The sequence below is a fragment of the Trichinella spiralis genome (assembly GCF_000181795.1).
Source record: "Trichinella spiralis strain ISS 195 chromosome Unknown Scfld1557, whole genome shotgun sequence".
Classification (NCBI taxonomy): Eukaryota; Metazoa; Nematoda; class Enoplea; order Trichinellida; family Trichinellidae; genus Trichinella; species Trichinella spiralis.
In genome coordinates, this window is record NW_003528496.1 from 485,110 (window position 1) to 512,145 (window position 27,036).

The 27,036-nt window shown below is 38.0% G+C and overlaps 11 protein-coding genes across 11 annotated transcripts; 7 read left to right on the forward strand and 4 right to left on the reverse strand.

Moving 5' to 3' along the window:
- The first annotated feature begins 107 nt into the window (after positions 1 to 107).
- Tsp_04609 (conserved hypothetical protein) lies at positions 108 to 1,085 on the forward strand. Its single transcript, XM_003369136.1, has 3 exons — positions 108 to 505; positions 531 to 725; positions 791 to 1,085. Exons 1-3 carry the CDS (start codon positions 108 to 110, stop codon positions 1,083 to 1,085), a joined length of 888 nt encoding a protein of 295 aa, XP_003369184.1.
- Positions 1,086 to 1,152: 67 nt separating this feature from the next.
- Positions 1,153 to 1,620, reverse strand: Tsp_04610 (conserved hypothetical protein). The gene has a single exon (XM_003369137.1). The coding sequence runs from the start codon at positions 1,618 to 1,620 to the stop codon at positions 1,153 to 1,155; it is 468 nt and encodes a 155-aa protein (XP_003369185.1).
- A 303-nt stretch (positions 1,621 to 1,923) lies between these two features.
- Positions 1,924 to 2,634, reverse strand: Tsp_04611 (conserved hypothetical protein). The gene is made up of 2 exons (XM_003369138.1): positions 2,259 to 2,634; positions 1,924 to 2,189 (listed from the first exon to the last, which is right to left on the reverse strand). Exons 1-2 carry the CDS (start codon positions 2,632 to 2,634, stop codon positions 1,924 to 1,926), a joined length of 642 nt encoding a protein of 213 aa, XP_003369186.1.
- Positions 2,635 to 3,193: 559 nt separating this feature from the next.
- On the forward strand, positions 3,194 to 3,526 carry Tsp_04612 (hypothetical protein). Its single transcript, XM_003369139.1, has one exon. The coding sequence runs from the start codon at positions 3,194 to 3,196 to the stop codon at positions 3,524 to 3,526; it is 333 nt and encodes a 110-aa protein (XP_003369187.1).
- Positions 3,527 to 4,500: 974 nt separating this feature from the next.
- Tsp_04613 (hypothetical protein) lies at positions 4,501 to 4,906 on the forward strand. Its single transcript, XM_003369140.1, is given in 3 exon segments — positions 4,501 to 4,567; positions 4,581 to 4,678; positions 4,718 to 4,906. The coding sequence occupies 3 exon segments, from the start codon at positions 4,501 to 4,503 to the stop codon at positions 4,904 to 4,906; spliced, it is 354 nt and encodes a 117-aa protein (XP_003369188.1).
- Positions 4,907 to 5,323: 417 nt separating this feature from the next.
- On the forward strand, positions 5,324 to 7,728 carry Tsp_04614 (retroviral aspartyl protease family protein). Its single transcript, XM_003369141.1, has 4 exons — positions 5,324 to 5,458; positions 5,603 to 5,825; positions 6,237 to 7,150; positions 7,495 to 7,728. The coding sequence occupies exons 1-4, from the start codon at positions 5,324 to 5,326 to the stop codon at positions 7,726 to 7,728; spliced, it is 1,506 nt and encodes a 501-aa protein (XP_003369189.1).
- A 584-nt stretch (positions 7,729 to 8,312) lies between these two features.
- Tsp_04615 (putative integrase core domain protein) lies at positions 8,313 to 9,598 on the forward strand. The gene is made up of 2 exons (XM_003369142.1): positions 8,313 to 8,759; positions 8,831 to 9,598. Exons 1-2 carry the CDS (start codon positions 8,313 to 8,315, stop codon positions 9,596 to 9,598), a joined length of 1,215 nt encoding a protein of 404 aa, XP_003369190.1.
- Positions 9,599 to 9,701: 103 nt separating this feature from the next.
- Positions 9,702 to 10,155, reverse strand: Tsp_04616 (conserved domain protein). The gene is made up of 3 exons (XM_003369143.1): positions 10,069 to 10,155; positions 10,011 to 10,043; positions 9,702 to 9,731 (listed from the first exon to the last, which is right to left on the reverse strand). The coding sequence occupies exons 1-3, from the start codon at positions 10,153 to 10,155 to the stop codon at positions 9,702 to 9,704; spliced, it is 150 nt and encodes a 49-aa protein (XP_003369191.1).
- Positions 10,156 to 11,832: 1,677 nt separating this feature from the next.
- Tsp_04617 (putative PH domain protein) lies at positions 11,833 to 13,558 on the forward strand. Its single transcript, XM_003369144.1, has 2 exons — positions 11,833 to 12,297; positions 13,436 to 13,558. The coding sequence occupies exons 1-2, from the start codon at positions 11,833 to 11,835 to the stop codon at positions 13,556 to 13,558; spliced, it is 588 nt and encodes a 195-aa protein (XP_003369192.1).
- Positions 13,559 to 16,346: 2,788 nt separating this feature from the next.
- Tsp_04618 (transmembrane protein 184B) lies at positions 16,347 to 21,846 on the forward strand. Its single transcript, XM_003369145.1, has 13 exons — positions 16,347 to 16,401; positions 16,750 to 16,767; positions 17,368 to 17,458; positions 17,886 to 18,048; positions 18,129 to 18,291; positions 18,406 to 18,496; positions 19,840 to 19,915; positions 19,984 to 20,075; positions 20,153 to 20,322; positions 20,404 to 20,592; positions 20,682 to 20,818; positions 21,462 to 21,487; positions 21,804 to 21,846. Exons 1-13 carry the CDS (start codon positions 16,347 to 16,349, stop codon positions 21,844 to 21,846), a joined length of 1,314 nt encoding a protein of 437 aa, XP_003369193.1.
- Positions 21,847 to 25,936: 4,090 nt separating this feature from the next.
- On the reverse strand, positions 25,937 to 26,546 carry Tsp_04619 (conserved hypothetical protein). The gene is given in 2 exon segments (XM_003369146.1): positions 25,937 to 25,953; positions 25,964 to 26,546. The coding sequence occupies 2 exon segments, from the start codon at positions 26,544 to 26,546 to the stop codon at positions 25,937 to 25,939; spliced, it is 600 nt and encodes a 199-aa protein (XP_003369194.1).
- Positions 26,547 to 27,036: the final 490 nt, after the last annotated feature.

Consider the following 27,036-nt stretch of genomic DNA (forward strand, 5'->3'; position numbering starts at 1 on the left):
TCGAACACATGGACATATAATTACGTGCCGCCCGTATAGCCCAGGAGAGACGAGCAGTCCTTATTCAGTACCATACTGATGCAGAAGTGTGGGACGTTATGAGGGCCATGCACGTCCAGGAGGCGGTCGATTTCGATGGCCTGAAGTCGACACTGATTGAAGCCTCTAGGGTGCACCCCGGCTCAGAGAGCTTTTCCGGCGGAAACAGCAACGCGGTAAAAGCGAGCTGGCTGTTTCCGAAGGTGTTTCCTGGGCTGAGTGGAGCGACCGACAGGAACCTGCTGCAACAATTCAAAGGAGGACTCGACACGGACGCCGTCAAAACTGCTGTCTTTCTAAACGGAACGGATAGTTTCACGGAGGCGATCGAAGTCGCGGCCCAGGAAGAGGGCGTTGAGAGAGAGCTCACTATGCTCAAGGCGAGGGAGTCTCTGCCAAGAAAACAAACATTGACCCGGAAGACAATCACCCTGCCGTTAAGGTCAAGGAAGCGACAGCCGCTACGGTGAGGACGCGAAAGGAAGCTGGAGAAAATCTGGCGGAAGAGGTGCGGCAGTTAAAGGAAGTGCTGACGGGCAGCACTCCTGCGGCTGCAAAGAGATCGCGGCCACAGCGGCGACGCTGGCCAGAGAAGAGAGAAAGCAGTCGTTGCTGGACTGCGGTAAACTGTTGGAGACAGGGCCTGAGTGCAGCTGGTCAGAAGACTGTCAATCCGCCTTCGATATGTAGAGGTGCCACATCACATCAGCTCCATTCCTTGCATACCCTGACTTCCAGTGCCAAATTGCAGTCAACTTGGACGCCATCGGACATTGCCACAAAGTGATGCTGTGTCAGAGAGGAGGGTCGTGGTGTACGCAATCCATATGCTGACCAAGACAGAATGTGAGTATTGCGCGACTCAGAGGAAAATGCTCAGAGTGGTATGCATAGCGTTCGTTGCATTGGATTGGATTGCATATCGTTCGATCACAACGATCATTCATAAAAAGGGCATAGTGGATGGTATTGGATTTAGTGTTCCAAAGCTTCATTTATTGGTAGCCGACGCAGGTGGACGTGCAACAATTTCTGTATTAGACTAGATCATGAAAAAGATGACGAAAAATAAAGCTACTGTGAATTGATTGGTACTTGAAAATCATGGAAGGATTACGGTAAATGGTGTGTTGGATGCAACGGTAGGATGTGGTTCGTTCTTGGCACATACGATGGAGGAACATCGGTGATTCCTGTTGGTATTTGCAAAAATTGAAATTGAGAGGAAAGATGGAAGAACGCATCAACAGGGTTCTCTCTACGAACGTTGTGCTTGGTAAATCTCGTTTCTGTAGCATACGCAGACCGAAAACTAACATCTGCTGTGCTTCTCACTGGAACTTTTCTCTCGTTCCGTCTTTCAGGACCAATTAGCGAGACCTGAAGTCCATGCTCCGCACCATGGAATCCTGGAAATCTGTGCCCAGGATGCCCGGGACCACCAACTTCTCTACCACCACGACCGTGAGCGGCCCCTTCCACCTTCCCAGGTGCAGCTGAACGACTCCCCAGCCGAAGGTCGCCATCTTCCGTCCGTCGCCCAGTTGTATTGGGCTGGCCGCTCCCCGCAATTTCCGGCATGAGGTGGCCTTATCCCACACCTGCTTGGAGATTACCGAAACTGCTGCACCACTATCGAACAACAACGAAATTTCCAAGTTCTTTATCCTACCTGGGACGGCAAGCACGTTGCCGGTCTGCGGGTTAATGGTTGCCATCGTCCTCTCTGCCGGTCGTCGCTGGCATCACTCTAGCTGGGACACGTCGCTGCGGGCAATCCCGTAGGAAATGGCCCTGTTCACCGCATCAGAAGCACTCCATTGCCCTTCTGGCGGGTCGTCTGCTGTTCGATCTTTCTAGAGTCGTCTGCAGCTGGTCGAACCGTCAGGTTAGGGCTTCCACGGCTTGGGCCAGGCTGTCATTCCCTGCGTCAGCATTTTCGGTGGTTCGCTGCCGACTTCCCCCAACTTCTGTCTCCAGTTCCGCTGCGTTTTCCGCCAGTTGGCGTGCCTTCACAAGCGTTGTCGGTTCCCGTAGACGGAGCTCTCTGTGGGCCTCTTTCGATGCAACGCCACAAATGAAACGCGCATCCAGTTCGCTCTCTGACTTTCCGGCCCGACGTCCCAACTCAGCCACTTCCTGGGCGAATTCTCAGATCGACTGGTTCTTTCGTTGCTTCAGGCCATTGAATCGCACCGCCAGTTGTATCAAGTACTCACCATGGCCGTAGATGTCAAGAAAACGGCGTTTCAGCTCATCCCTGGAAATGTCCCGAAGTGATCCTGGCGGGAACAATTCTCTCAGAACAGTGATATTCACTGACAGCCTGGCGCTGGCGGCTTGCTGCGAGGATGGAACGCCAGTCGCAACGAAAAAATCTTCCATTGACTCGAGCCATTCTACGGGATCCATTCCCGGGGAGAATGACAGGTGTGGGCCATAACAGGCATTTCCAATTCCCCTCACGACAACTTCCCGGACACGCCCCTTTTGTAACGAGCCGCTCTCCCGGGCGGACTCATTCCTCGCCTCAACAGCGTTGCTGCCACGGTCATTATTAAATGACGACACGCCGGTGTCGATCTGCGGGTTCATCTCTGCGTCTGTATCGTCCGTACGGTTACTACCGGCCCTGCCGCCCCTTTTCCCTAATTCACGCTTTGTTGGTAACATACTCGCACTCAAGGTAACAGAACACGAATACAATATTTATTCGCAATCACAACAACGACCACCACCGTATAGCACAAAACAGATTATCACTCCACGCTGTTAATATTAGTCCATTCCACCGTACTCTTTCCTGATCTTTAAGTACCGGTCAGCTTACGGTAGCTTTGTTCTTCTTCCTCATCTTCGTTATCTAGAGAAGCACAGCAGTTGTTAGTTGTCGGTCTGCGTCTGCTACATTTCATTTGCCAATTCGATCATCATTATACAAGCGTTCCACTTCCACAAGTTCTAGTAAGTGGATGTTACCCCATGTTCATGTTATCAATTATTCAATGGAAAATTTAATTTTCAGGTCTGTAGGGTAACATACTATATTTGCGTTTGGTGTGCGTTGAAATGTATGGTATCGATGATTTTCGAAACCTGAAGAAACGGTAATTGTGATCAAGGCACGGGCGCGAAATATAACTCCTGTGAAGGGATGGAGTCATACGCACGATGCAAGACACCAGTTAGCGGCACAAGCGTGAATATCAAAGAATTACAAACCACAGAGAAACGGAATGTTCTATTGTCAGTTGAATCGAACGTTCAGTATAATGCTCAGCAGCACTTGAAACAAAAATTCACTCGACTAGGAAATTCTCCTTGCACAGTTTTCCCTTTGCTTCAAAGCAGCGTGCATGAGAGAGTTGGAAACCCTCTGTTTGAAGTGATTTTCAGTCGCATGGTGGTCGACTTCGGTGCTGAAAGACTCATAACGTTTAAAGACTATTTGTTGATGGCAGCTGATCTAAAATTATACATCAGCTAAACAATTGAAAAGGAAGTGACACACCTTTGCAGCCAGGACATCTGTGAAATTGTTTTTTGCTTATGAATTGCCTGTTATTTCACCGTGATTGTTAATGAAACATCGGAGCAGTTTTGTTTGCGCATGCGTTTTTTGGAAAATAGTATTGCTGGAGAAGAATTCATTCACCTGATCAACCCTTCTGTTATTATTCGTAGTGTATTATTGTTGTATCTTGAATGTTGACTGTATTCTGTCTAATAAAGCTCAGTTTTGACTGTTTTTAATTAAATAATAACTGCGCGTTACTGTTTGAATTTTACCACTGCTGTGTATTATGATGTTCAACTAATTCACAACTGTTCAGAAATCTTTCGTTTAAACTTGAAGATCTTTCTTGTAGTGGACTGTATAGGTTAATTATAGAAAATCAACGAGGCGGGTGTGACTGAGATTTTATTTATTCAGAATAAATGGTGAGTAACAACCATGATGTAGCGAGAGAAAGTAGTTCAGACGGTTCCTTGTTCTTCGTATGCGTTGGAAATCATGTGTTGTTCCCTCCTCCCTCCTCACTCATATATATATATCCTTTTTTGGCGTCACTCCGCATCTGGCGACCTAAATAAAAATGAAAAGCAATTAAAAAATCGGCTTTGATACGCAATCCCTTAGACTGTGCAGCTTAGCCGGAGTCGGAACAGGTGCGCTGTCAGCCACATTTCAGTTTGACGCTTTTTCAGCAACTGACTACCAGAGTTGTGGCAGATATATTACAGGACGCTGACATTTTGATGATTTAATTGCCATTCCATTGTCTAAAATCAGGAAAAACAAGGATGCAACTGTTGTCTTCGTATCAGGAGCAATGCTTTGTTACCACGGGGATTTTTAGATAGTGGTGAGTAGGTATTGAGAAAAGATTTCTCAACACACAGCTATTCTGGAGTGATTCGAGAGTTCAGTGTGTCTTTCCGCCTACATGAGAAATCAAAATGTTCACCGATGATAATGGCGTTTTAAAACTGTTGAGCTTCTGGTCAGTTCGTTCTGTATTATTACGTAAATCAGTCAGACGTAAGATCAGGAAAGACTGTCAGAGACTGGATTCAAAGAAGTGGTGACGCCACTAGGTGGTTGCAGCAGGTTGTCCGTGTGGGCAATGGAAAAGAGGTGGCTTCTTGAGGAACCTGAAATCTGTGCCATATTGAGAAGCCTGCGGTCGCAGCAGGACCGGTTGAAGATTTCCCACGGTGTGCGATCCCGAGTCTAGGAAGTGCCAGATCCCGGAGACAAGCAGCTCCTGCAGATTGTTTAGCACAGTCACATTCCAAAAATCTTAGAAGCTGCCCGCAACCACCTGATAGCCACATAGCTGGCAGTGGCAAAGATTCTTACTAAACTTTGCTAGCCGTGTTTCTGGATTTCACAACGGAAGGACATGGAATAGTGGTGCCGAACCTGTGACATCTGCGCCAACCGCGGATCTCATTTGAAGAAGTTGCGGTCACCGATGAAGATTAAACAGTGTGTGTGGATCTACTCGGCCCAGTGAAGGGAAACTGAATGTGAGTGTTGTATCATACTAGTATACAACATAGTGTAATGCGATTATGATCTCAATAACCTGAACATCCATAACCCACAGTAGGAGGGCTAAGGCTTTTTTGGCATAAAGTGGCGTTCATTCGACGTGTGCTAACGAGTTCAGTGTTGTGTTTGTTTACCCCCTTTACGTGTGAGTTACCGCTTCATATAGTTATTCTGAACTGAATAAAAAAGAACGGAGTATTGGAGACTGCTGTTCGTGGCAGGACGATGGCTATCCCAGAGCAGTACGACGGTTCAAGCGATTGGGATGAATGGTTAGAACATTTCGAGGACGCCGCCGCCGTGAACGGCTGGAGTGAGGCAGAAAAATTGAAATGGCTACCACTTTCATTGAGCCAAAAGGTGAGAAGCACATTCCGGCAGTTACCACCGTACATCCGGTCTTCGTACCCATGCTGCGTGACTTCTTTGAAAGAACGATCGGATCCCCTGAGCAATGCAGCCGTTTATCGCGCTGAGTTGGAAAACTGAAGAAGGCGTGTGCAGGAATCATGGTCAGACATCGGTCGTGATATTCGACGTCTGGTGGAAAAGGCGTACCTGACGCTGTCTGATGACGCCAAAGATATCATTGGACTGGATAAATTTCTCAACACTTTGGACCGACCTGAACTGCTCCTGCTGGTGAAACAAAGGAACCCGAAGAACATAGAAGAAGCAGTGCGTGCAGCCCTAGAAGTGGAATTCTTCATGATAAGGCCAGGCCCCGGTTTACTGATCAGCACCACCTGCCAAACATCTATAATGCAGATCCAGCGAAAAATGAGACGTCATCTGACATATCGCGCTTAACCAGTTGCTTGGAACGCATGCAGCTGAGGTTGAAAGAGGAGGACGAGGTTCCGCTTGGAGCGCATGCAGTCGTTTCAACTAAAGCAGCGTGACCGTCGAGGTGACTATGCGACGGAGAGAGCCGCAAATGGACAGCGACCAGAACGGCGTACGTGTTACCGCTGCGGAAGGGTTGGACACCTCGCCTGAAACTGCGGAAAACCGTTAAACTGAACGCCCATCCATCCTTGGGTCAGGATGGAGGGGATGTGATCACGACCTGACCCTGGCAGTGACCTGATGGCAGTAGTAGGCAAGATCGACGGATGCCCAACGAATATACTAATAGATACTGGCTCAGCGGTTACACTTGTGCAGTCAGGTATACCGACTGAGCCATGGCGTAACGGTAGCTTCCTGGCGGCATACGTCACGCACTTAACGGTAAGCGGGAAACGCTGGGCTAAACTTGAGATCGGCAATCAAGCATTTACCCATCCAGTGGTGATTGTGGAGAATCTTGTGCAGCAAGCTCTTCTTGGCCGAGATTTCCTTCGACGATTCGGCTGCACGCTGAACAAAGCAGACGCGGTGCTGCAAATCCATGGGGAAAGTGTTCGGTTGGTGGAGGCGACCACAGCAAGGAGTAATGTCGATGTCATCATTGAAGAAGACGTCACTTTGGTCCCTTTCACGGAGAGCTCTGTCATGGTCAGAACAACCTCTGCTGACAACTGCCATGGACCATGGTTGTTGGAGCAACGACCTGAAGGTAGACTACCGGTTGCGGTTGCTAGAGCCGTGGTGCACCCCAGGGAAGGGTGCGTACCTGTCCAACTGCTGAATCCGTCTGGAGATAGGGTAACTATCCATCAGGGAAAGGTTGTGGCGACAATTGAAGTCGTTGACCCATTACCTTTGGAAAGATCCCCACAAACACACGCAGCGTTACCGACTGCAATCGAGAACGCTGCTAGACGAAGTAGCACTAGCGAAGAACTAGATAAGCTGAGAGCATTGCTCACTGATTTCGCTGATGTATTTTCAACCTACGATAGTGACATCGGCAGAACCACTCAGACGGAACATCATATCAACACAGGGGATGCCAAACGCATAGGGCTGTGCCCTCGCAGAATCCCGTGGCACTTTCGTGAACAAATGGACGGTTTGCTCACGGATATGATAAACAAAGACATCATCGAACCGTCGACATCGACATGGACGACTCCTGTCGTGCTGGTCAAGAAAAAGGATGGGGATGTAAGATTTTACGTAGATTTCCGGAAACTCAACTTGGTAACAAAGAAAGACAGCTATCCGCTACCGCGAATAGACGAGACGATCGATACGCTGGCCGGAGCAGAATAGTTTTCAACGTTGGACTTAACAAGCGGATACTGGCAAGTACCGGTGGCAAAAGAAGATAGAGAGAAGACGGCATTCTGCACACTGAAGGGGTCTATCAATTCAAAGTGATGCCATTCGGATTGTGCAATGCACCAGCGACGTTTCAGTGAGTGATGGACTTGACTCTGACTAGCCTCAAATGGAAAAAATGTTTAGTGTACTTAGACGACGTAGTGATCTTTGGGAGAACATTCCAGGAGCACCTTAACAATCTGGCAGAAGTACTGCAGCGCATCAGACAAGCTGGCTTGAAACTGAAGACAGCGAAATGCCGGTTATGCGCTAAAGAAATACCATTCTTGGGTCACATAGTGTCCAGAGACGGCGTAAGAAGCGATCCAAGCAAGACAGAGAAAGTGGCGTCATGGCCAACTCCAACCAGCACATCAGAGGTTCACACCTTCCTTGGCCTTGCGAGCTATTACCGCTGATTTGTGAAATCGTTTGCGAGCATAGCAAGACCCCAGCACCGTCTCACGGAACAAGGACGTCAATTCAGCTGGTCGAATGAAGCTGAAGAAGCGTTTCAACGTCTCAAACGAGCATTGACAACGGCACCAATTCTAGCGTTTTCGCGTTTTGATATTCCATTTATTGTAGATACTGATGCATCTGAAACCGGTATAGGAGCAGTTCTATCGCAAAAACACGACCCTGAAGGCGAACGTGTGATCGCCTATGCAAGCAGAACACTGTAGAAGACAGAGGGGAAATACTCGACGACGAGGAAAGAGCTGTTGAGCATCGTCTACTTCACTAAGCTCTTCCGACTGTACCTTGTTGGGCAGCGATTCACTCTGCGCACTGATCATGGCAGCCTGACGTGGCTGCGCAATTTCAAAGAGCCGGGAGGTCAAGTAGCCAGATGGCTAGAACACCTACAAGAGTACGATATGGAAGTGGTTCATCGCAGAGGACGGCAACACAATAATGCTGACGCAATGCCCAGAAGGTCAGAAGTGACGGAGGACAACGGGGATCACCCCACAACTGAAATCCTTCGGCCGCAGTGGGAATGGCGGCAGTTCCATTAGCGTCGAACGAAGGAGCGGAGCCATTGGAGGCACCGCAGGATGAAAACATCGAATGTGTTATCCGATACCTCAGGCGAGGACGGCGACCAACGGACAGCGAATGGCGGGAACTTCACAAGGACAGCCGAGACCTTGTGAAGCAGTGGAAACATCTACGGCTAACGCCAACCGGCCTAGCGGTAGTCGTAACCGGGAACCCAGCACGTTGGGTACCGCCTAACCATGCCCGTCCGAGCATTCTGGAACAAATACACAATGTAATTGGCGGTGGTCATCTTGGTGTCAAGAAAACGGCAGAAAAAGTAAGGACACGCTACTTTTGGCCAGGTTGGTATCGTGACGTCAAGGCGTGGTGCAATAGATGCGAAGCTTGCGCACCCAGGAAAACACCACCCATCGTGAACAGGGCCCCAATGGAAAGTATTGTGGTGGGTAGCCCAATGGTAATTGTCGCAGTCGAAATATTGGGACCTGTACCAAGATCGAAAAACGGCAATAGCACATCATGGTGGTGACCGATTATTTCACACGCTGGGTAGAGCCCTATGCATTGCCAAACCAGCAAGCGGAAACGGTTGCTCGCAAGCTGGTGCAGCAATTTGTATGCCGTTTTGGCACACCGATGAAATTGTTATCTGATCAAGGAACACAATTCCAAGGTCGCCTGGTCACTGAACTTTGTAAGCTCCTGGGTATCGAAAAAATACGAACAACCGCCTACCACCCACAATGTAATGGCATGGTGGAACGATTTAATCGCACTTTGGCAATGATGCTCACGACAGCGATGGAGGAGGCACAAGATGACGACTGGGAAACGCGAATCCCACAGGTGTGCTTTGCCTACAATGCAAGCGTGCACGAAACTACAGGATACGCACCATTCGAAATTATGTTTGGGCGCCCTCCGCGACTCCCAGTAGATGCAGCATTCAACACGAACATGGGGAAAGAAATGACCACCAGCAAATACGTCGAAGAGTTGGCAGCCCACCTCAGAAACGCGGTCGCGGCAGCCCGGAAACACAGTGCGGAGGAACAGAAGCGGCAAAGGTATTACTATAATCGGAAGGCAGGAAATATGAACTACCAGACCCATGAAGCAGACTGGTTGTACTGCCATGTCAACAAAGGCAAAAGGAACAGGAAATTCGCGACACCGTGGACAGGGCCGGTCGAGATTATTGAACAAGTCTCCGGGGTGAATTATCGCATCCGGAGCATCGGCAGCCCAGACGAACCCAGCTGGTGCACGTCAATCGCTTAAAGCGATGTAAATTGACACCTGCACAGCTGTGCAATACGCATACGGCAAAAATACAACGCAAACAAGGAACAAGAGCGACGCAACAGCCAATTCAACACCAAGCCTAGGACATATCGCCCACGACTGGTGTGGGCTGAAGAAGACCGTGGACTGGAAGGGACGTCAACACCAGCAGTGGAATCTCAGATGCCGCGGCGAAAGCGAAACCCACCAGTGAGATACAACGATTACATCCTTTATTGAGATCGCGAGGCGCGATTACCAGAGAACACGGCGGTGTAATGCGATTATGATCTCAATAACCTGAACATCAATAACCCACAGTAGGAGGGCTAAGGCTTTTTTGGCATAAAGTGGCGTTCAGTCGACGTGTGCTAACGAGTTCAGTGTTGTGTTTGTTCACCCCCTATACGTGTGAGTTACCGCTCCATATAGTTATTCCGAACTGAATAAAAGTATTATTTTATTACAATAGCATAGGGTCCATCGATTAATTTGTTGACTAGGACGCATATTTCAACTAGGAATCTTTGGGGTACCGATGTGTTGTGTACCATTTAACCGGTGAGACCCTCATTTGGATTGCCTTCGGCTACCTGTGAACTTATCTACCTACCATTGCGAAGTGGTACTCAATAAGGTACTACTACAGCATATGCGGAGAGAACACGTAACAAGATAATTGAGTGACACAGTACCTTTCTGTGCATTTCCACATTTACGGCAGCGATGGCGTTTATGTGCCGATGCGTCACATCCGTAGCAGTATTGTGAATTCTTCGTATTTCATCTGAATATTACATCTAGACATCACATACTTGAATCATCTGAATATCTGAATACATCTGAATGAACATCTGCACTGTTAAATCTGTAGAAGGAATAATTTTCTTTTATAAATTTTTGAAATATCACAGTGCAGATCCACCTGGTAGGTTGCTTCTTACAACGCTGTGCATGGTGTCTACTGAAGCAGCCTTTACACTGGTCATTCATGCCTCTTTACCAAACATAAAGCATATAACTTTTCGTCTTTTCCGTTTTGCTTTGTTTTCACTTTTTAAATTTTGTTCTACTAATTGTATTGTTTGTTTACTGAATTATGTTATGATGAAAAATAAAGATCAATGTTTTATTTCCTATCATTTTTGTTTGTTCCTATTATTTGGCTTATTGCTATCACATTTCACGTAACTTCGTTGTGGTGCAATAAAATATGGAATTATAAAAAGTTTTTTTTTAATACTGATCAAACTGGTATAATAAATATTCACAGTACGTATATATGATTACTTCCTTGCAGTGCTTTGTGCTGTGCATTCCTGTATGATAAATTTTATTTTGCGACATAACAAAAGTAGAAGTGTTTTGGTAATTTCTACATTTTTCGATGGTAATATTTATAATGCATAGTAAGCAAAACTTATACGAATTATAGAGATAAGTAGACTGTAGTATGTGGATTGTGCGGTATATCTGAATCGACTGTAATTCTGTTACCTTCAATTGCGTACGACTCAAATGCGTTTTACTGCATGACAACAGATGCATACAGGATAACACATTTTCAACGCTTGGCCAGTCTATTTGCAAAGTCACTCACTTCTCGCACAAACTAGTACTCGATTCCGCATACACAAAAGTACACGTTTCTTGGTGTTCGTATATGTGCATCTATATTGGCAACAAATTCAGATGCTATTCCGGTAGTAGGGTCGCTTCTTCGACTGCCATCGGGGTTTAATTAATGACTGCGCAAAATATTCATTCAACTTTGGAACTTCAAATTGGAGTACTTCAAAGCATTCTGAAAAAGGATCTCGAAACGTCAACCCATGTTGATGATCGACTGAGGACAATGATTAATTCCCTGTTTAATGATAGTGAATCCTGTGAATATGTTGCTCTCTACCTGGTAATCAGGTTTCCAGAAGTGATTTCATCACTCAAACGATGCAGAAGTGCCTTTTACGTGAATGCTTGAGATATTAACGTAATCATTCAAAATTTTCATATAATAAGCAATCAATAATATAATTTCTTGTATGTAACGTAGTTTGATTTTAAAATATATTTATTGTCCTTCATTTTGTGAATGTCAGGAAAATTGTTAATGTTTAAACTTTAAACAATTAAGTGGTGTTTAAAATGCTTTGCTATAAACTGTTTAAAGTTAGCTATGATGGCTCTTTTGTTAACGGAAAAGAGTTTAATTGCTTTGTGCTCTATCGACAATGCTGCACTCTGCTGACAACAGTGCTTCGTTGATTCGCCGAGCGAATTGGATTTATCGACTTGAAGAGACAAATCCTGACAACTTGATAAAGGGCTGGTTGGTGCTGTACGAGAATGGCTTATTGGAATTCAAGGATGATCTGAATCAGCCAACAAGTTGCAGACAAATTTTTCTTGGCAATGCAAATGTTAAAGTTTTGGCAGGATATGCATGCCAAGAATTACTGGTTTCTAATCAAAAATTGGAGAACGCATTTGTTATTGTCGATGCAGAGAAAAATCATTTTTTCAAATGTGACACCAGCGAAGAATTGAGACTTTGGGTGAATGATTTGCGCAACGTGATTCAACGCAAAAAAGCCGAGGTCAAGATTTATGCACCTTATGGACAACCGCCAGTGTATGTTTATGGCACGTTGTATGAAGTACCACATCACAATGAATACACTAATCACATGTATGGTGTATGTTGCTTCACCACTGCCATGTGGTTTTTTTTGTTTTATCCCTTGTTATGGTTAATCTGATTTTATGCATAATCTAACTAATAATCAAATTTATGAACTATCACTGATATTTCTCAATATTTATGACTTAGTTTTATTATATATAATCAATAAAATTTACTTTTATAATTAATTCTGGTCATATATAATTGAAAGTAATTCAATAATCAGTGCGCAATGGATAAAATATGAAGGCGCAATAAATGCTACAATCATTGCCTTTCCAGACAAAAATATCAAAAATGATTTGTTGAATTCATCAACAGCTTACATATCATCTAAAATCTAAATGTGAAAACATGAAACAATATGCCTTTTGAAACTTCTTCAAATGCTGCGCACAATTTAGAGCAAGTCAACACAGTTGATGATGAATTCTTCCACATTTGTTTATTCAATTTGATTGACTGTTTCTTGATGGTTGCTGCCATATGCATTTGTCATTATATGCCACAAGAAAGGTTGAAATAAATCAGAAAAAGAATGCAAGCAAAGGCTGTCTCTAACTTGGAACTTCTAACTGCACACCCGCATGCATCATTATTGCAAGATGTGTGATGGTGTGTGGATTATCAAAAATGTACTTTTCCTAAACTTTTAGATACATTCCTGATAAAGAAACGCACTTAAATAGTGCTATACTACCGTCATGTTTTAAAATAAGTTACCAACTTTGAGTTTAATGTAGTTTACTTTGTGAAATGCAAATGCTAGGTAAATTCTCTTAAAATCTGATCGTCAAGTTCGTCCCGCTATACTCGATATGGCGGGCGATTTAAAAGAGATGTCGCTGATGGTTCAAGCAAGCTGATGCTATTCGCACAACAGCGAACGAAATACCGAGTATGGAATTTTATTTCAACGATTGAAGTCAACAGAGAATAGACAAACTGCGAACAAATCGAGCGTTCAGATATTAACACACAACACTAATGTCCGTGATCTCTGCAGCACGCTGCTCACAACTTCCGCACGGCTCGTTCAGTTAGAATGATACTGATTTTCCTCCTTGTTTTCCTCGCCTTTGTGGGGCTCAAGAAATTCGATACCACGGTCTCTGTTGGTCATAAATCTATTTCTGTCATTCTCCTTTCAGCTGTCAGGAAGTGACCGATCTGGCTTCGCGGCAGTGGCTCTCATATCGCTGACACGTGTTCCTGTTCAAATGTCAATTCTGACATATATAGGTGAAGCACAACGCTTACTCTGCTTCATTTGAACCATGTAAACACGACCAACAAAAAATAGAAAGGAATTTTTAATAGTTGAGGTAAGCACAACACGTTCAGGAAACAAAAATAAAAAATGGAATTTCCAACATGCTATATCAATAACAGAATAAATTTAGTATCAGTCATTAAATCTACAAAAATTGCATTAATTACATTATAAAGGCGTCTGAAAAAATACAATTCGGAAGAAATGCCAAAATACAAAAATGAGTTGAGAAAACTAAAATGAATCTGTAACGTGTGTAAGGAAGCCTGAACGTTTATCATTTTTGTAACAATCAGGGAGGACATTTTGCGATTTGTTTTTTCAAATGCTGTTTTCTAACTTATTAAAAATATTTAGAAGCAAATTATATTTTTTACTATTTATTTCATGCATGAAATTTTTTTGCTATTTGTATTTAAAAATTGACATGTATACCTGCACATCATTTTACTTTTGTATGAGGAAATGCACAGAAATCTTGAAAATGCAATTTTATATTTTTTTACTGTCTTCTGCTTGAAGTTGTTTATTAGTGTTTAATTTTCCTTTTTCAAATTTACGCCTCGTTTTGTTTCATTTCAAGTCTATAGGAAGTAATTTTTTTGGTAAGTTGGATTTTGTTGAGTAATCTTGATGATGATGTATTTTTTCAAGTGCTTGTTTAATGAATAACCATCTGTTTTTTTATTCTTATATTGAGTTGCATATTTTTGGTAGTCTATTATTGAGCAGCAGCAAGTTTCCTCATGCTGAAAGTGCATGTATTTTTTTATTAATATTCTCTTTGTTTCATTTCAGTTTTATATGATTGATGGCAACGATTTTATAATCAGCGGTGCTGTCATATTTTTTTATTATTCAGTTGAAAAATTTTTTATTCTTATTTTATCGTTTGACTTCAACCGTCATTTCAGAACAATTATTGCTTTTGGTACAGCGATTCTATAAAGGAATTTAATAAGTTTTAATTATAATTCATTCAATGATTTTTTAGCATTAAATCATTATGCGAAGATTAGATTCTTTATACGAATGACTTTTTGTGATGAGAATTCGATCTGATTGTGTTATAGTTTTTCTGATAAGCTTTAGCTTTATTTTGCACTTTTTATAAATAATTTATGCGTATGTTTTTGCTTATTTTGGCAGTATTTTTTTAGTAGTTGTAAATCTGTTGAAATTAACTTTATTGATTGAAGAAATTAATTTTTATTGAAAATTATTGAATGTAGCTTGGGAATAATGGTACAGTGTTTATAAAGTTTTTTTTAATATTGTTTTTTTATGTTTATATTTATTTGAAAATTTTGCTGAAGTTATGAAAAGTAAAGTGAAACCAATTAGTGTTCTAGTTTTAACGTTCTAGTTTGGGGTGTGTGTGTTCTAGTTGTTTGATGCCTTTCAAAGTTCGTATTGTTTTTCTGGCCAGTTGTCCTCTTTCTTTGTGAATAGCTCAGTGAATGTTTGTCATGTAAAATGACTTATTTTGTGAAATTATATTTTTTAGAGATAAGAGTTTCATTTCATATTTTATAAAGTGATTATGACATGCAAAACGTTATTGATGGTGCATAAATTCTTTAAAATATTATTATAAATTTCTTTTACTGCTTAGTCTTTATTTTGTTGTTAATCTTAGTAATATTGGAAATAAGAACGTTTTCAGCATATTTTTTATTTAATAAATTAATAGTGCTTTTAAAATTATTTGACTTCTGAATAAATCAACGTCACTGGCTATGTTATCCATGTATGCAAACGAACTGTTACGTAATGTATTTTTTTTACTTTAATTTGGACCTGTTTATCCAAGCAGTATTGAAAGTTTGATAAATGTATTGAGTTGGTTTTGATTTTGAGCATTTTAATTTCTTACATCAGCTTCATTGTACAGGATTGCATTTTTAAATATATTTTTACATTGTAGATAATAATTGAAGGATGTCGAATCATGTCATAAAAAATAAAAATTAAAAAATTCTTATTTTCATTATCTTATCTTTAATTTTCATTATTTTCCAGTATAACAGCAGTCTGTTTCATTTGCAGAAAACAGTTTCCGTTTTATGATTTGTTTTGCAAAATGTGAAATATGATTACCCGTGTTATGGCATTTGTTGTGCTGGTCGTACTTTTGCATTATTTTTTTTCTACAAAGGTTCATAAATGTTGATCAGGAAGTTTTATGAATTGTTTCATTTATATAAAGCGTGTTAGTAGTTCTATTAGATGCCCATTTGATTTGCATCTGTGATTGCAGCATTTCATTAAAAAATTAATTTTTATTAGAATACTGATTGAAAGATGAGAAACATAGAATAGATAAAAGGAAATTGTAATTAAATAGTTCAGTAAATGACAATAGCGTGAGATAAAATTAAAAAATGTCGCATGTGTTACTGTTATTATAAATTTGGACATATTTTCAGTAAACGTTTAACAAACAGCAGTATTCATTTTTATGTAATGACAATATGCATGTCAGTTTTAATATTTTAAATATTGATCTTATTTGTTATGCTTTATTTAAACCCTCTCGTCCGTAGACGTTGTTTTTTGAGACAGACCACCGGTTGCTTCTCTTTTATTAATTTAAATGTAGGACATTAAACGCGATTGAAAATAAGTAATAGACTTCTGAAATTTTCTTCGACTTGATATTATTCTGAATTTTGTTGCGTGATGTCACATTGCCATATCTGTTACGTTCTGTTAAATGAAAGATCGGAATTACTTTTGAAAGTGGTTTTGTTTGTTTATTTTTTTATCTACATCTTAAATATGTAATTATGTTACGTACAAATAAGATTGTTAAATTAATCGTCAATTTTTCTACACGAAATGGTTATCTTAAGATGTATAATAAACTTATTAATTTTGAAAATAATTACAAGCATGATATTTTTGCGTAAATAATTTGTAGGAATTAAGATTTGGGTTACTGTATATGATAGTTAGGTATATTGTTTACAGTCAAAGCAGTTGATATTCAAAAGTTGAACTTAAATATATTTCAAAAGGTACTTACATGTTTTTATTGAATGAGAATTCTGAAGTATTATTAGAGTATTTTTTCTATAAGTTTTATTAGTGAAAATTTAGTAGCGATGACATGTTATTTTGACATATTTAAATGCAAATTATTCAATATTTGAATAAAAAAAGTAATTATTTGTTTTATTTACTTTTTAGTAAAGTTGGAGAAACGTGGTGTATAAAAAAGTTGAATTTTTTTCCTCTTGAACTTGAAATCTTGCACCTTTGGTTTTAATTAGATTTTTCGCTGATGAGCGTGTTATTTTCTTGTTGGAATTTTGTTGAATTTTAGCATCCACTTTGAACTGTTGTAGTGTCATCACTTTTTTCCATTTTACAGCAACTGTTTAAAATATAATTGTATTTTTATAATTGAAAGAAATTTATATTTAGTTTAAAAAATATTCACAGTTGTGGTTCGAAATTTATTTCTGGATCTATTTTCAATAAAAATGTGTAGCACTGGTTTCGTCATTTAGATTTTGTCATGTCCGTTATTATGCATTGTTGTTCAGAAATCGATATAACTTCCTTATTGCGTTTGAGGCTTTTCAGATTTCACATTATCCTTTTTGTGTTACAGCTGAATCGATCGATTTTGTAGTCTTCTTGGTTTTTCACGATAATGTTAAATTTTGATTTCATGTAAAAAATTTTCCCATTTTGCATGCTACAAAGTGAATTTTTAGGGGAAAATTAAAAAGTGTTTATTTGTTTTAGCTTGATTGCCTGGTTTTTGTTTTGAAAAAAATATTATATTTTGTTATATATAAGATATTATTTATGTATTTGATTATTTGGAAATGGAAAGATTCGCTTTTGGTTTTCATTATTGTCAGAGAAGCGTTGTGATTCGACAAGCAGAGTAGACTTTCTCATCAACGATTACAGCTTTATTGATTCTTTCGTCTTTCCTATTAAAATTGTGTACGGAAGTTGAGGCGCGACAACTTGCTACGTATATTTGTAAAATAGAATCAGATGATTTGCATTAATTTTTGTTGAATTGTCTGTGGCTTGGTTCGAAATACTTGGTTATAATTACTATAATTATTATTGTGGCATGTGTTATGATTAATAATGCATTTTTAAATGTATGCTATTTTTATTTTATCACTTAAATTGGAGAAAATAATTGATCATATGTATATTGGATGTTTCATGAACAGTATTTTAGTTTTATTATTATTGTTTTTTGTTGTTGTTGTTGTGAACGTGAAATTGTGAAATAACAAGCTGGAAGTTTAGTCATGTGGTTTTTTATTCTTACTAATATTGCTTTTATTTATAAGTATTGTTCGTGAAATGGCAGCAAATGGTTCTTTGTCTGGTACGGACGCTGATATTATGTCAAGTCATCTCACCAATGCTACTGAAGTATTTTTGCAAACACCTTTGGCGCAAGGAATTTCTGGTATTTTTGCCTGGTTAGCACTGCTTATTACTGGACATCAAGTATGCTTGTAGTTGAATTAATGATGATAATTTTGTTGATTTCATTTAAAAAAAAATTTTTTTGTAACAATAAATTTCAGATTTATCAGCATTTACGCTGGTATACATGCCCTTCTGAACAACGTTGGATCATTCGTATTTTATTTATTGTACCAATATATTCGTTTGATTCTTGGTTGAGCATTTTATTTTTTGCCAACAATGTCTACATTTACTTCAACACAGTTCGGGATGTATACGAAGGTTAGAATTTGTTGAATTATTATTTTCAAGAAAAAAAATTAAAATTTTTATCTATTGATTAATGTCGTTATTATTTATTTATTTGTTTGTTTGTTTGTTTGTTTTGTTTTTTAGCGTTCGTTATTTACAGCTTTTTGAGTCTGTGCTATGAATATCTCGGTGGTGAAAGCAACATTATGGCAGAAATACGGGGTCGAACAATTGCGTAAGTTGAAATTTACCTACTGTTGTTGTTGTTGTTCGTTTCAGTTTGTCAATCGATTTTCCAACAGTGGAACGTTAAATTTATTGAACTGACCGTCTGTTTATTGTAATGAATTTGTGCGATATGTATATTTCTACAAAATTGCCTAATCATACTTTTAAACGAGCAATAATTAAAATTGAAACACCAACAGTCAATTTAATATTTATTTTTAATATTGACTTTCATTTTTACAACTTAATTAATTAATTAATTATATGTTTATTATTGAAATTTGCATGATCAAGATGAATGATAATTGTTAAATGTTCATTTACTTGCATAATAACGAAATTAGAAGCAATTTTGTAGTAAATTTTAAACAGAACTTGAGTAAATACAGTGCAATTTTTATTTTACGCTTTTTTGTGAGATTTATTTGGAACTGAGATGAGAATATTGTATAAATAGTAATTTTTGTTATAATAGTTATTTTTTTCAAAAATTTTATAACCCGCAGTATGAAGAATTTTAATTAATTGAAAGAGGTGAAAAATTAAGTAACTTTTCAAATGATTGATAAACGTGGAAATGTGAAAAATGCCGCTGTTATTGGAAATTGCAGTTGTGAATTTTTTTTAAATTATTGATTGCTGTTTAAAGCAAATTAGAAGACAGTTGGTTTGTTTGAAAATTATGCAGTATAGTATGTTTTTTAATGCCTTGTAATTATTTTTTACTTTATCAGAAACTGTGAGAAATTTATTTATTTTGAATTTAGTATTTTATCGGAGATATTTGATTACATGAATTTCAGCGACAGATGAATACTTAATTGCAAGAGATGCAGCGCTGCGAGATGTTCTGCGTGATACTTGTGGATACTGATTGAGCAATCGATTAGTTGGTTGTTTTGTCGAACATATTATCTGCAAAATTTATTATATTTATTTAAATTTTATTTTTCAACTGATCGGTCAGTTGAACTTTTCAATGAATGTATATAGTGGAATGGGATAATTTTTTTTAAATAATTAACTAATTTTAAATGTTGAAAATAATTTAAAATTGCAATAAGAAACGATAGGATAATTTTACATTAATATGTATTGAATAAACAACCCATGTGCATTGTATGTCTGAGGGAGTGAAATTTCATTACTTCACTTTGTTCAGTAGCAGCAGTGTCATTGTGATAATAGAATGTTTTATTTCCTTTTAGTTTCATTTAAGCATGAAGAATTTGTTTCTGAATTTTGAAAATTCTTTACATTTGCAATAGTTTGATTATATTTAAAATTAAACGAAAGATTTTGTAGTTTTGTTTTTTTTAAATAAAATTTACCAATTATTTTATTTTTTAGCAACAGTTACTGGTCTTGCACTTGCTGTTTGGCTGGAAAACATTACACAATAGAATTTTTGAGATTTTGCAAGCAGGTAGGCTTGTTTGTTTGTTGTTCATGATTTTTTTTTCTTTATTTCTTAATTTTGTTCAACGAATTTAGGCAACGTTGCAATTCTGTTTGGTCAAGCCGGTGATGGCTTTTCTGACGTTAGTGTTGAAGCCTCTTGGACGTTACGAAGAAGGAAAATGGAGGTGAAATGAATGGAATTGAAAATTTATTTGATCTCTTCTGTCAGTTATTAATTATCTTTTTTTTTTTGATTTTTCAGTCCTGAAGAAGGCTATCTGTATGTTACACTGATTTACAATTTTTCCATATCGCTAGCATTGTATGGACTGTTTTTGTTTTATCGGGCAACGAGAGAGATGCTCAGCCCTTATAGTCCTGTATTGAAATTTTTAACTGTCAAATCAGTGATATTTTTGTCATTTTGGCAAGGTTTGTGTTGTCGACAAGTTCATTCTCACTAGTTCATCTAGATCTGGATCTAATTGGTTGGGCTGCTTGCTGTATGTTTAGGAGTTCTTCTTGCCCTGCTCGGCGCCACCAGCGCCATACAGCCAGTTTTGGATTCCACTGGTCGTATACTTATAAGCACTGGCACTATTGCTGCTGGTTATCAGAATTTTCTGATTTGCATAGAAATGTGCTTGGCCGCTCTGGTATTGCGTTTTGCTTTTCCTATATCGGTCTACGCCGGCGTCACTAGTAAATAGTTGTTTTTTTTTTCTTTTCTTATGAAATTTTTTTTTCAATAATCAATATAAATAGACAAAATAATTGATTGATTAATTTAGTACGTTCGAATGTGTTCGATCGTCGCCAAGTTACTTTACAAAGCATTTCAAGTTCATTGAAAGAAACGATGAATCCACGTGACATAATGCAAGATGCAATTCATAATTTTCACCCGCAATATCAACAATATACTCAGGTAATTGTTGAAATTTTCTTGTAATGAAAAGTTAAAACTTTGAAATATCTTTAACGTCAGTCAGGTGATGTATTATTAAACTGTCATGTAAAATTTTCACCTAAAAATTAACCAACCATAAATTAGTTAAATTTAAACCTTTTCCTTAAAATTATATTCATATGAAGTTGAATATTTGCAATTTATTTAACATTTAATTTTTTTTTTATTTGTTTGTTTGTGCTTCAATAATAAGTAGGCAAAAATTGACACTGTCGGAGGGGATAATATTCGTTATACATTTTTACATTTGTACATAAATGCATGAACAAATGAAATGTTGATTTTATTTGTAACATAATAATAAATTATTTATTTTTATGATATTGTGATTTTACATTACATTACGTTATATTATTTACGAATTTTCAAAATACTGTTTTTCTAATTTTTTTTAGTTCTAGATTCCTTGATGCTGCAGCTGTTGCTGTTTACAGATCAGTAAGACAGTTGATAACTGTGTTATTGTTATTGTTGTTGTTTTGTTTTGTTTTGTTTTGTTTCGATGTTTTGTTGTAATTGTATGAATGTGTGGATATTTTTTGTTTATTTTTATAAATGTCATTATTATTATTAATTTTTTTAGAGATTTTATTTATTTTAGAAGATTTGTTGGTGTTTTGAATGCAAGTAATTGCTTCATAGAAGAGTTTGTATTTTCAGCCACGTTCTTGTGTATGTTTCTTTCTACTTATGTGCTTCGTCGATATCAGTGATGATAGTACGAGCGATGAAGATATTTTCATATCAATTTTTTCCATTTTTGACTTGTATGAAATTATAACTTATTGTAATAATAATATTGCTTTATTTTTAACATTGTTTGTTTGTTTGTTTGTTTGTTTTTTTCTTGATATGAACTTGCTATGTCAGTGATTTTATGCCATATTCCTTATTGCGTTTTGAAAATTTGCGAAAGTAAAAGTTTTTTTTCAATATTTTACAGATTTACTTTACAAATTTCAAATATTTTCGAAATTAATATTTGAAAAAACTGATAAAAGAGACTCCGCGAATCTAATCCACGCAATGTGATTGGCCAATTTTGATTTCTCGTTCCGCCTTCGAATCTACATAGCACTTTTTTTGGTCATTTTCTGTCAGGCTTTCGTTTGTGAGAGACGTTCAGTTGTTCCGTCACCTGCACCGCTGATATTGATTAACCTTTCTTTGTCTTATCAATTTTCTGAATTAATGCTGTGCGATTATAATTATTATACATTATTAAATAAATAATTCTGTGATAAGTATGATATTACAAATTGTTATCGTATCTGTATGTTTGTTTTGTTGTGCTTTTTAATGTTATGAACAAATGCATTATTCATGCTGCTCATGTATTTTTATTTATAGTGAAATGTGCTATGCTAAAGAATAAAAGAAATGTTAAATTTTAGATAGTCGACATTTTTAAAGAAATAATGAAAGTGCCATTTGATTAGCTATTTAGCTGTGATCTAGGATTGGATGATTGTTGTTTATCAAGTCTTTACCAAATATGGGTGCAATCCATTAAATTACCTTATATTGGCAAAAATAATCATTTAACATTTTTATAAAAAAAGCTTTCAGTTAACGTAAAACTGCGTATATTTGTTTTTAGACTTTGCAAATGATGCTTTTAAAAAGCTTTTGCGTTTTACATTTCACTGTTAACAAAAGATTATCTTATTGCCTAATTTTATTCTTGTAAGTTTGCTTTTGCAGTTTACTTCTTCACATCTATGCTGATCAACAGACTGTTTTCGCAAAAACCTTTCTGCTATTCGATATAAGCGCTTCAGAACTGAGCAAATGTATAGTACAGAAATTTCCATTTTACAACATGCAAATCTGAACTTTATTACAATATATATCATGGACAAGATGGGCAATACAAGTATAACGTGGAAAAAATCCATTTCTAAACTTGTAGACGCTGTGCCACGGCAACCAACTAATCGTTATATTGAAAAAATGGATTAGCTGTAATATTACAATAATAATGTGCTACACTAAGCCATTGTTTGTATGTTTATTCACAACCCGTATTTGTCATTATGATTTGTGCACTTGAGCGTGTGGCGTCACCCTTTGTGTTTATGTCGGTTCTTTGAGATACAATCTGACATTCATTATTTATTCTCATCATTGAAAAACACATCTCAAACCTACGACACGGAAAATAGCACAAGCTAATGATAAGCATTGAGAAGTGAAATAAATGAAAAATAGAATTGACGGTTTTGTTCTTTACAAATTAAATATCTTTATTATCTAATTGCGTTATTCTACAAAAATACAGAAGTAACAAATGAACAGCCTGAAGAAGAGATAACTGAACAAAGAGATGTTAAATAAGCGTATTTATCTAAGTCATTTTTTGTTTTCATAATTTGACATGTAATGACTTTTTACGATGGTGAAAGAGCAAAAAAAATAATTTTCTTTGCTTTCACTTTTGTTTGGTAAAATCAACAGAATTTCGAAATTCACCAGATATTTTTTGTTCTGGAATGTTGAACCGTAGTAATACAATAATTGCAACTTCAATGTTTAATCAACCCAGTAGTCGGTTTTACTTTAGATATTGAAAGAGAAATTTAATACAATTTACACAAGATGTATTACCACAAATTTTTATTTTAAACAAAATTCCATATTTTATTTTTTCTTTAAATGAAACATAAGAAGAAAAACAATAACTCTTGTGAAGAGAAGCAAAAGAAAGATTGGAAAGATTAAATTCTTTTGCAAACTAGAAACATTTTCAGAGAACAGACAGGCAGAATCAGAAAAGTGTTTCGATGCTAACATTCAGCAATCACCACTCCCAGTTTCAGCTGAAAACTGCAGCTGTAGACAATTTACCAATTTTAGATTTTCCCTTTAAATTGAGTAGCCTTCATCAGAAAAATATCTGACAAATAGAAAAGAACCTTAGGCATAAATCTTATTTTAGCTAAGATGGTAATTTATATGACGAGTGAAAGCAACTGTTGGCTGACATTTCTTTTGAACAGTATTTTTGCACTCGCATGGATAAATAAAAGTGAAGCACTTCGAAAGCAAAAAGAAAGCGATGAACAGCTCCTAGCAGAAAAGCTGTTAAAGCTGCTTCAAATTCACTCTTCAGTGGACATCGCATACTTTGATGTCAGCATTTGTGCTGTGATTAATAATCTTCTGTCAACATCAACAAAAGGCATTGGTGCCACAGAAATATCAATCAAAGTTGATCTTCAGTTGTAGATAAAACGAGGAATGAAAACTAAACGTTGTTTCAAAATGATTACTTAAAAATGGAATTTAAACCCTCAAATTTCTTTTTCTTTTTGGTCTTGCGTTTGAGTTCAGTGCTTAGCATTCGAGAGTTATTAACTGATGAGCGAAGCAAGATCAGGCATCATCATCCGAAATTTGCCTGATGAAATTGTGGTGGATACGGCTTTCTTGACTGGACGGCAATGAACATTAAATGGACGCGGAAATGGATTCCGTTATTACTAATACTGGAGTAAACAAGAAGTACACTATGAAGCAGGAAGTAAAATGCTGCTTGGCATAAAGCTTGACGCAGCTAACTGAGCTAGACAAATCAACCGAAACGGTGCCTAAACTGTTTAATAGAAAATTCAAGACTGCAAATGCTATTTTATTATGTGAACAATGAAATGTAAAGCTCAAGAATCAATGTCATTGACTAAGATGACCACTTATTTAAAGCCATATTCAAATATTGCAACACATCTTTTTAAATGCATTCTTAACAATATACACAAAAATATGCAAATGTAAAGAAGTTGAACATTAGTTTTAAGCATATTAACTTTGTTATTGTTATAATTCCTTTAACGCAATAAAAGATAGCTAACAACATATATTAAAAAGCTGTGTTTTAAAAATAGTAAATGCTTTTTAATGTCCATAAGGTAATTTAATGGTAATGCACCCATATTTGGAAAGGATTGATAAACAACAATTACCCAATCCTTGATCAAAGCTTAATAGCTAATCAAATGGCAAAGTTACTCACCCAATCACCTATCATGATGATTAGCTAATAAAATAGCAGAAGTCATTAGCCAATTGCCAATCAATCGTGTGCAACCTATCAGAGTACACCCAATCACAAAAAGGGGGCGGAGTTTGGGGAAAATGGGACGCGGATGAGTTCAGACTAACCTGTTATCCATTATATCCTTGTTTTCATAATTTGGCAAAGGCATTTTATAATTGCTGTTTACATGCATTCGATTCAGTTTTTTTGTCCAAACTGAACTCCTCTTAGTTTCTCATTTCAATTTTATTGGCTGTCGCGTTATTTGGGTTTGCCCCCACTTGGTCCCACTTATGCTCCCCTTCGGTCCCACTGTTCACTTATTTGTCGTTCACCAAGCTATTTTATTGGACCGTCAAGTCTTTGTCGTATTGGTTTTCCTTGTCTAAATGCTCATTGATTCAAATCTTTCCCTTGTGATTAGCTTTTCATTTCATTGGTTCAAATATTCCATTTAAGATTACGTAACTTTAATAATAGTGACGTAACATAAAAATGGAAATATTATTCCAAAATTTTATTGTGTCTGTTTGAAGTTTCGTCATACGTTGAAATTTTGTTTATTTAAATATATTATTTGTGGTGAAGTTTATACTTTTTCGTGATCAGCATTCCCGAAAATATTTTTTATCATTATTCTCCATTTTATTGTACCAAAGTAACGTTATATCAAATGCGATGGTAATAATTCAGAAAAAACAATACAAAAAATAAGTTAAATACTGATTTTTATTTTTCACTACCCAACAGCACTAACAACAACAGTAAAAAACAACAGTGAACGGCATTAACAAAGTGGAAACAACGAAAAAGGAAAAAACTAAATAATACAATACAATGAAATAAAAAACTAATATAAATAAGCCTGGGCAACAGCATCCGAAAACCAGATATGAGTTTGGTGTCACGTGTGTCAATGTCTCTTCCAAGTGCGCGTATCTCCAACAGTTGGCTGTTGATATCGTCGTGCAACCGCAGCAGCTCCTTTCGACTGTGGCTAGATGCTTGCTGCAATTCATGATGACGGTTGATGTGGGCGTCTAAGGTGTCGGTTGTTCTGTGAAAACGATCATGAAGTAGTTTCACTAACTCTTCGTAATTCTCTGCCGTGACGGTCAGGCCGTTAGCAAGTTGGAGAGCTTCGCCGGATAGGCATGATTTCAGATGGACAAATTTGGTGACATTGTCGAAGTCCTTTCTACGGTGCACTGCACCACCGAATTGGCCCCAAAATGCCTTGAATTCGAGAATGTCCCCGCTGTAGGTTGGTAGCTTGGGGATCTGGACAATGGCGCTCAACGGCACACATTCACCTTGATGTTGCGTTGCGGTATTCTGTGACAAGTCCGGCTGCTGGCTGGAGTTCTTTAACAGATCGTTTGCTTTACTTTGAAGCTGCGTAACCAGGTCCAGCAGCTGATCGTAGCCGGCAAGTGCCTTAGCCCTTTCGCTGTCGGGTAGTTCTTCCTGTCTTGCTCGGCGGGAGTTGATGAAGGCTTCTTTCCCTTCATCGACTGCGTTTATTGCATCGCGGATGGCTACCAAATCTGATTCGTTGTCACACAGACGCTGCAATCGCTGGATTCGGTGTTCTAATGACTTTCTTTCCGTGTCAAAGGGAATGATCTTCTTCTTCTCGGGTTTCCTCATTTTAGAACGTTGGCGATGAATCGTGAACTTGATCGATAGGTCGCTGGTCAGTCGAGAATCCGGCTCGGAGGACCAAAAATGTTAAGAAATCTTTGGTTTAAACTTGAAGATCTTTCTTGTAGTGGACTGTATGGGATAATTATAGAAAATTAACGACAGCGGATCTGATGAAGAATCGGTTTATTCTGAATAAATAGTGAGTAATAACAATGATATAGCGAGAGTGGATCGTTCAGACGGTTCCGTATTCGTGTATATCGGCGTTGTCTGGTATTATTCCCTCCTCCCTCCGCACTCGTATTTATATCTTTTTCTTGACCTCACTCCGCGTCTGGCGACCTAGATTATCGGAAAGTAATTAGAAAATCGGCTTGGTTGCGCAATCCCTCAGACTGTGCACCTTGGCCGGGGTCTGAACAGGCGCGCTGTCAGCCACATTTCACTTTGACGCTTTTTCAGCAACTGACCACCGGAGTTGTGGCGGATATGA

Coding starts and splice junctions, on each gene's coding strand:
- Tsp_04615 (XM_003369142.1), top strand. CDS start 8,313: ATGGCGGCAGTTCCATTAGCGTCGAACGAAGGAGCGGAGCCATTGGAG. Junction 8,760..8,830: donor CCCCAATGGAAAGTATTGTG/GTGGGTAGCCCA, acceptor AAACGGCAATAG/CACATCATGGTGGTGACCGA.
- Tsp_04613 (XM_003369140.1), top strand. CDS start 4,501: ATGTTCACCGATGATAATGGCGTTTTAAAACTGTTGAGCTTCTGGTCA. Junction 4,679..4,717: donor GTGTGGGCAATGGAAAAGAG/GTGGCTTCTTGA, acceptor TGCCATATTGAG/AAGCCTGCGGTCGCAGCAGG.
- Tsp_04609 (XM_003369136.1), top strand. CDS start 108: ATGCACGTCCAGGAGGCGGTCGATTTCGATGGCCTGAAGTCGACACTG. Junction 506..530: donor AGGAAGCGACAGCCGCTACG/GTGAGGACGCGA, acceptor AGGAAGCTGGAG/AAAATCTGGCGGAAGAGGTG. Junction 726..790: donor TGTCAATCCGCCTTCGATAT/GTAGAGGTGCCA, acceptor GCCAAATTGCAG/TCAACTTGGACGCCATCGGA.
- Tsp_04618 (XM_003369145.1), top strand. CDS start 16,347: ATGTTACGTACAAATAAGATTGTTAAATTAATCGTCAATTTTTCTACA. Junction 18,292..18,405: donor AGTTCGGGATGTATACGAAG/GTTAGAATTTGT, acceptor TTTGTTTTTTAG/CGTTCGTTATTTACAGCTTT. Junction 20,819..21,461: donor AATATCAACAATATACTCAG/GTAATTGTTGAA, acceptor TATTTATTTTAG/AAGATTTGTTGGTGTTTTGA.
- Tsp_04619 (XM_003369146.1), bottom strand. CDS start 26,546: ATGAGGAAACCCGAGAAGAAGAAGATCATTCCCTTTGACACGGAAAGA.
- Tsp_04616 (XM_003369143.1), bottom strand. CDS start 10,155: ATGGTACACAACACATCGGTACCCCAAAGATTCCTAGTTGAAATATGC. Junction 10,044..10,068: donor TCGATGGACCCTATGCTATT/GTAATAAAATAA, acceptor ACTTTTATTCAG/TTCGGAATAACTATATGGAG. Junction 9,732..10,010: donor TATGGAGCGGTAACTCACAC/GTATAGGGGGTG, acceptor GGTCTTCTTCAG/CCCACACCAGTCGTGGGCGA.
- Tsp_04614 (XM_003369141.1), top strand. CDS start 5,324: ATGGCTATCCCAGAGCAGTACGACGGTTCAAGCGATTGGGATGAATGG. Junction 5,459..5,602: donor CACTTTCATTGAGCCAAAAG/GTGAGAAGCACA, acceptor AGGCGTGTGCAG/GAATCATGGTCAGACATCGG. Junction 5,826..6,236: donor CATGATAAGGCCAGGCCCCG/GTTTACTGATCA, acceptor ATATACTAATAG/ATACTGGCTCAGCGGTTACA.
- Tsp_04611 (XM_003369138.1), bottom strand. CDS start 2,634: ATGAACCCGCAGATCGACACCGGCGTGTCGTCATTTAATAATGACCGT. Junction 2,190..2,258: donor TCTTGACATCTACGGCCATG/GTGAGTACTTGA, acceptor AGTCGATCTGAG/AATTCGCCCAGGAAGTGGCT.
- Tsp_04610 (XM_003369137.1), bottom strand. CDS start 1,620: ATGCCGGAAATTGCGGGGAGCGGCCAGCCCAATACAACTGGGCGACGG.
- Tsp_04612 (XM_003369139.1), top strand. CDS start 3,194: ATGGAGTCATACGCACGATGCAAGACACCAGTTAGCGGCACAAGCGTG.
- Tsp_04617 (XM_003369144.1), top strand. CDS start 11,833: ATGCTGCACTCTGCTGACAACAGTGCTTCGTTGATTCGCCGAGCGAAT. Junction 12,298..13,435: donor ACACTAATCACATGTATGGT/GTATGTTGCTTC, acceptor TTCTCCTTTCAG/CTGTCAGGAAGTGACCGATC.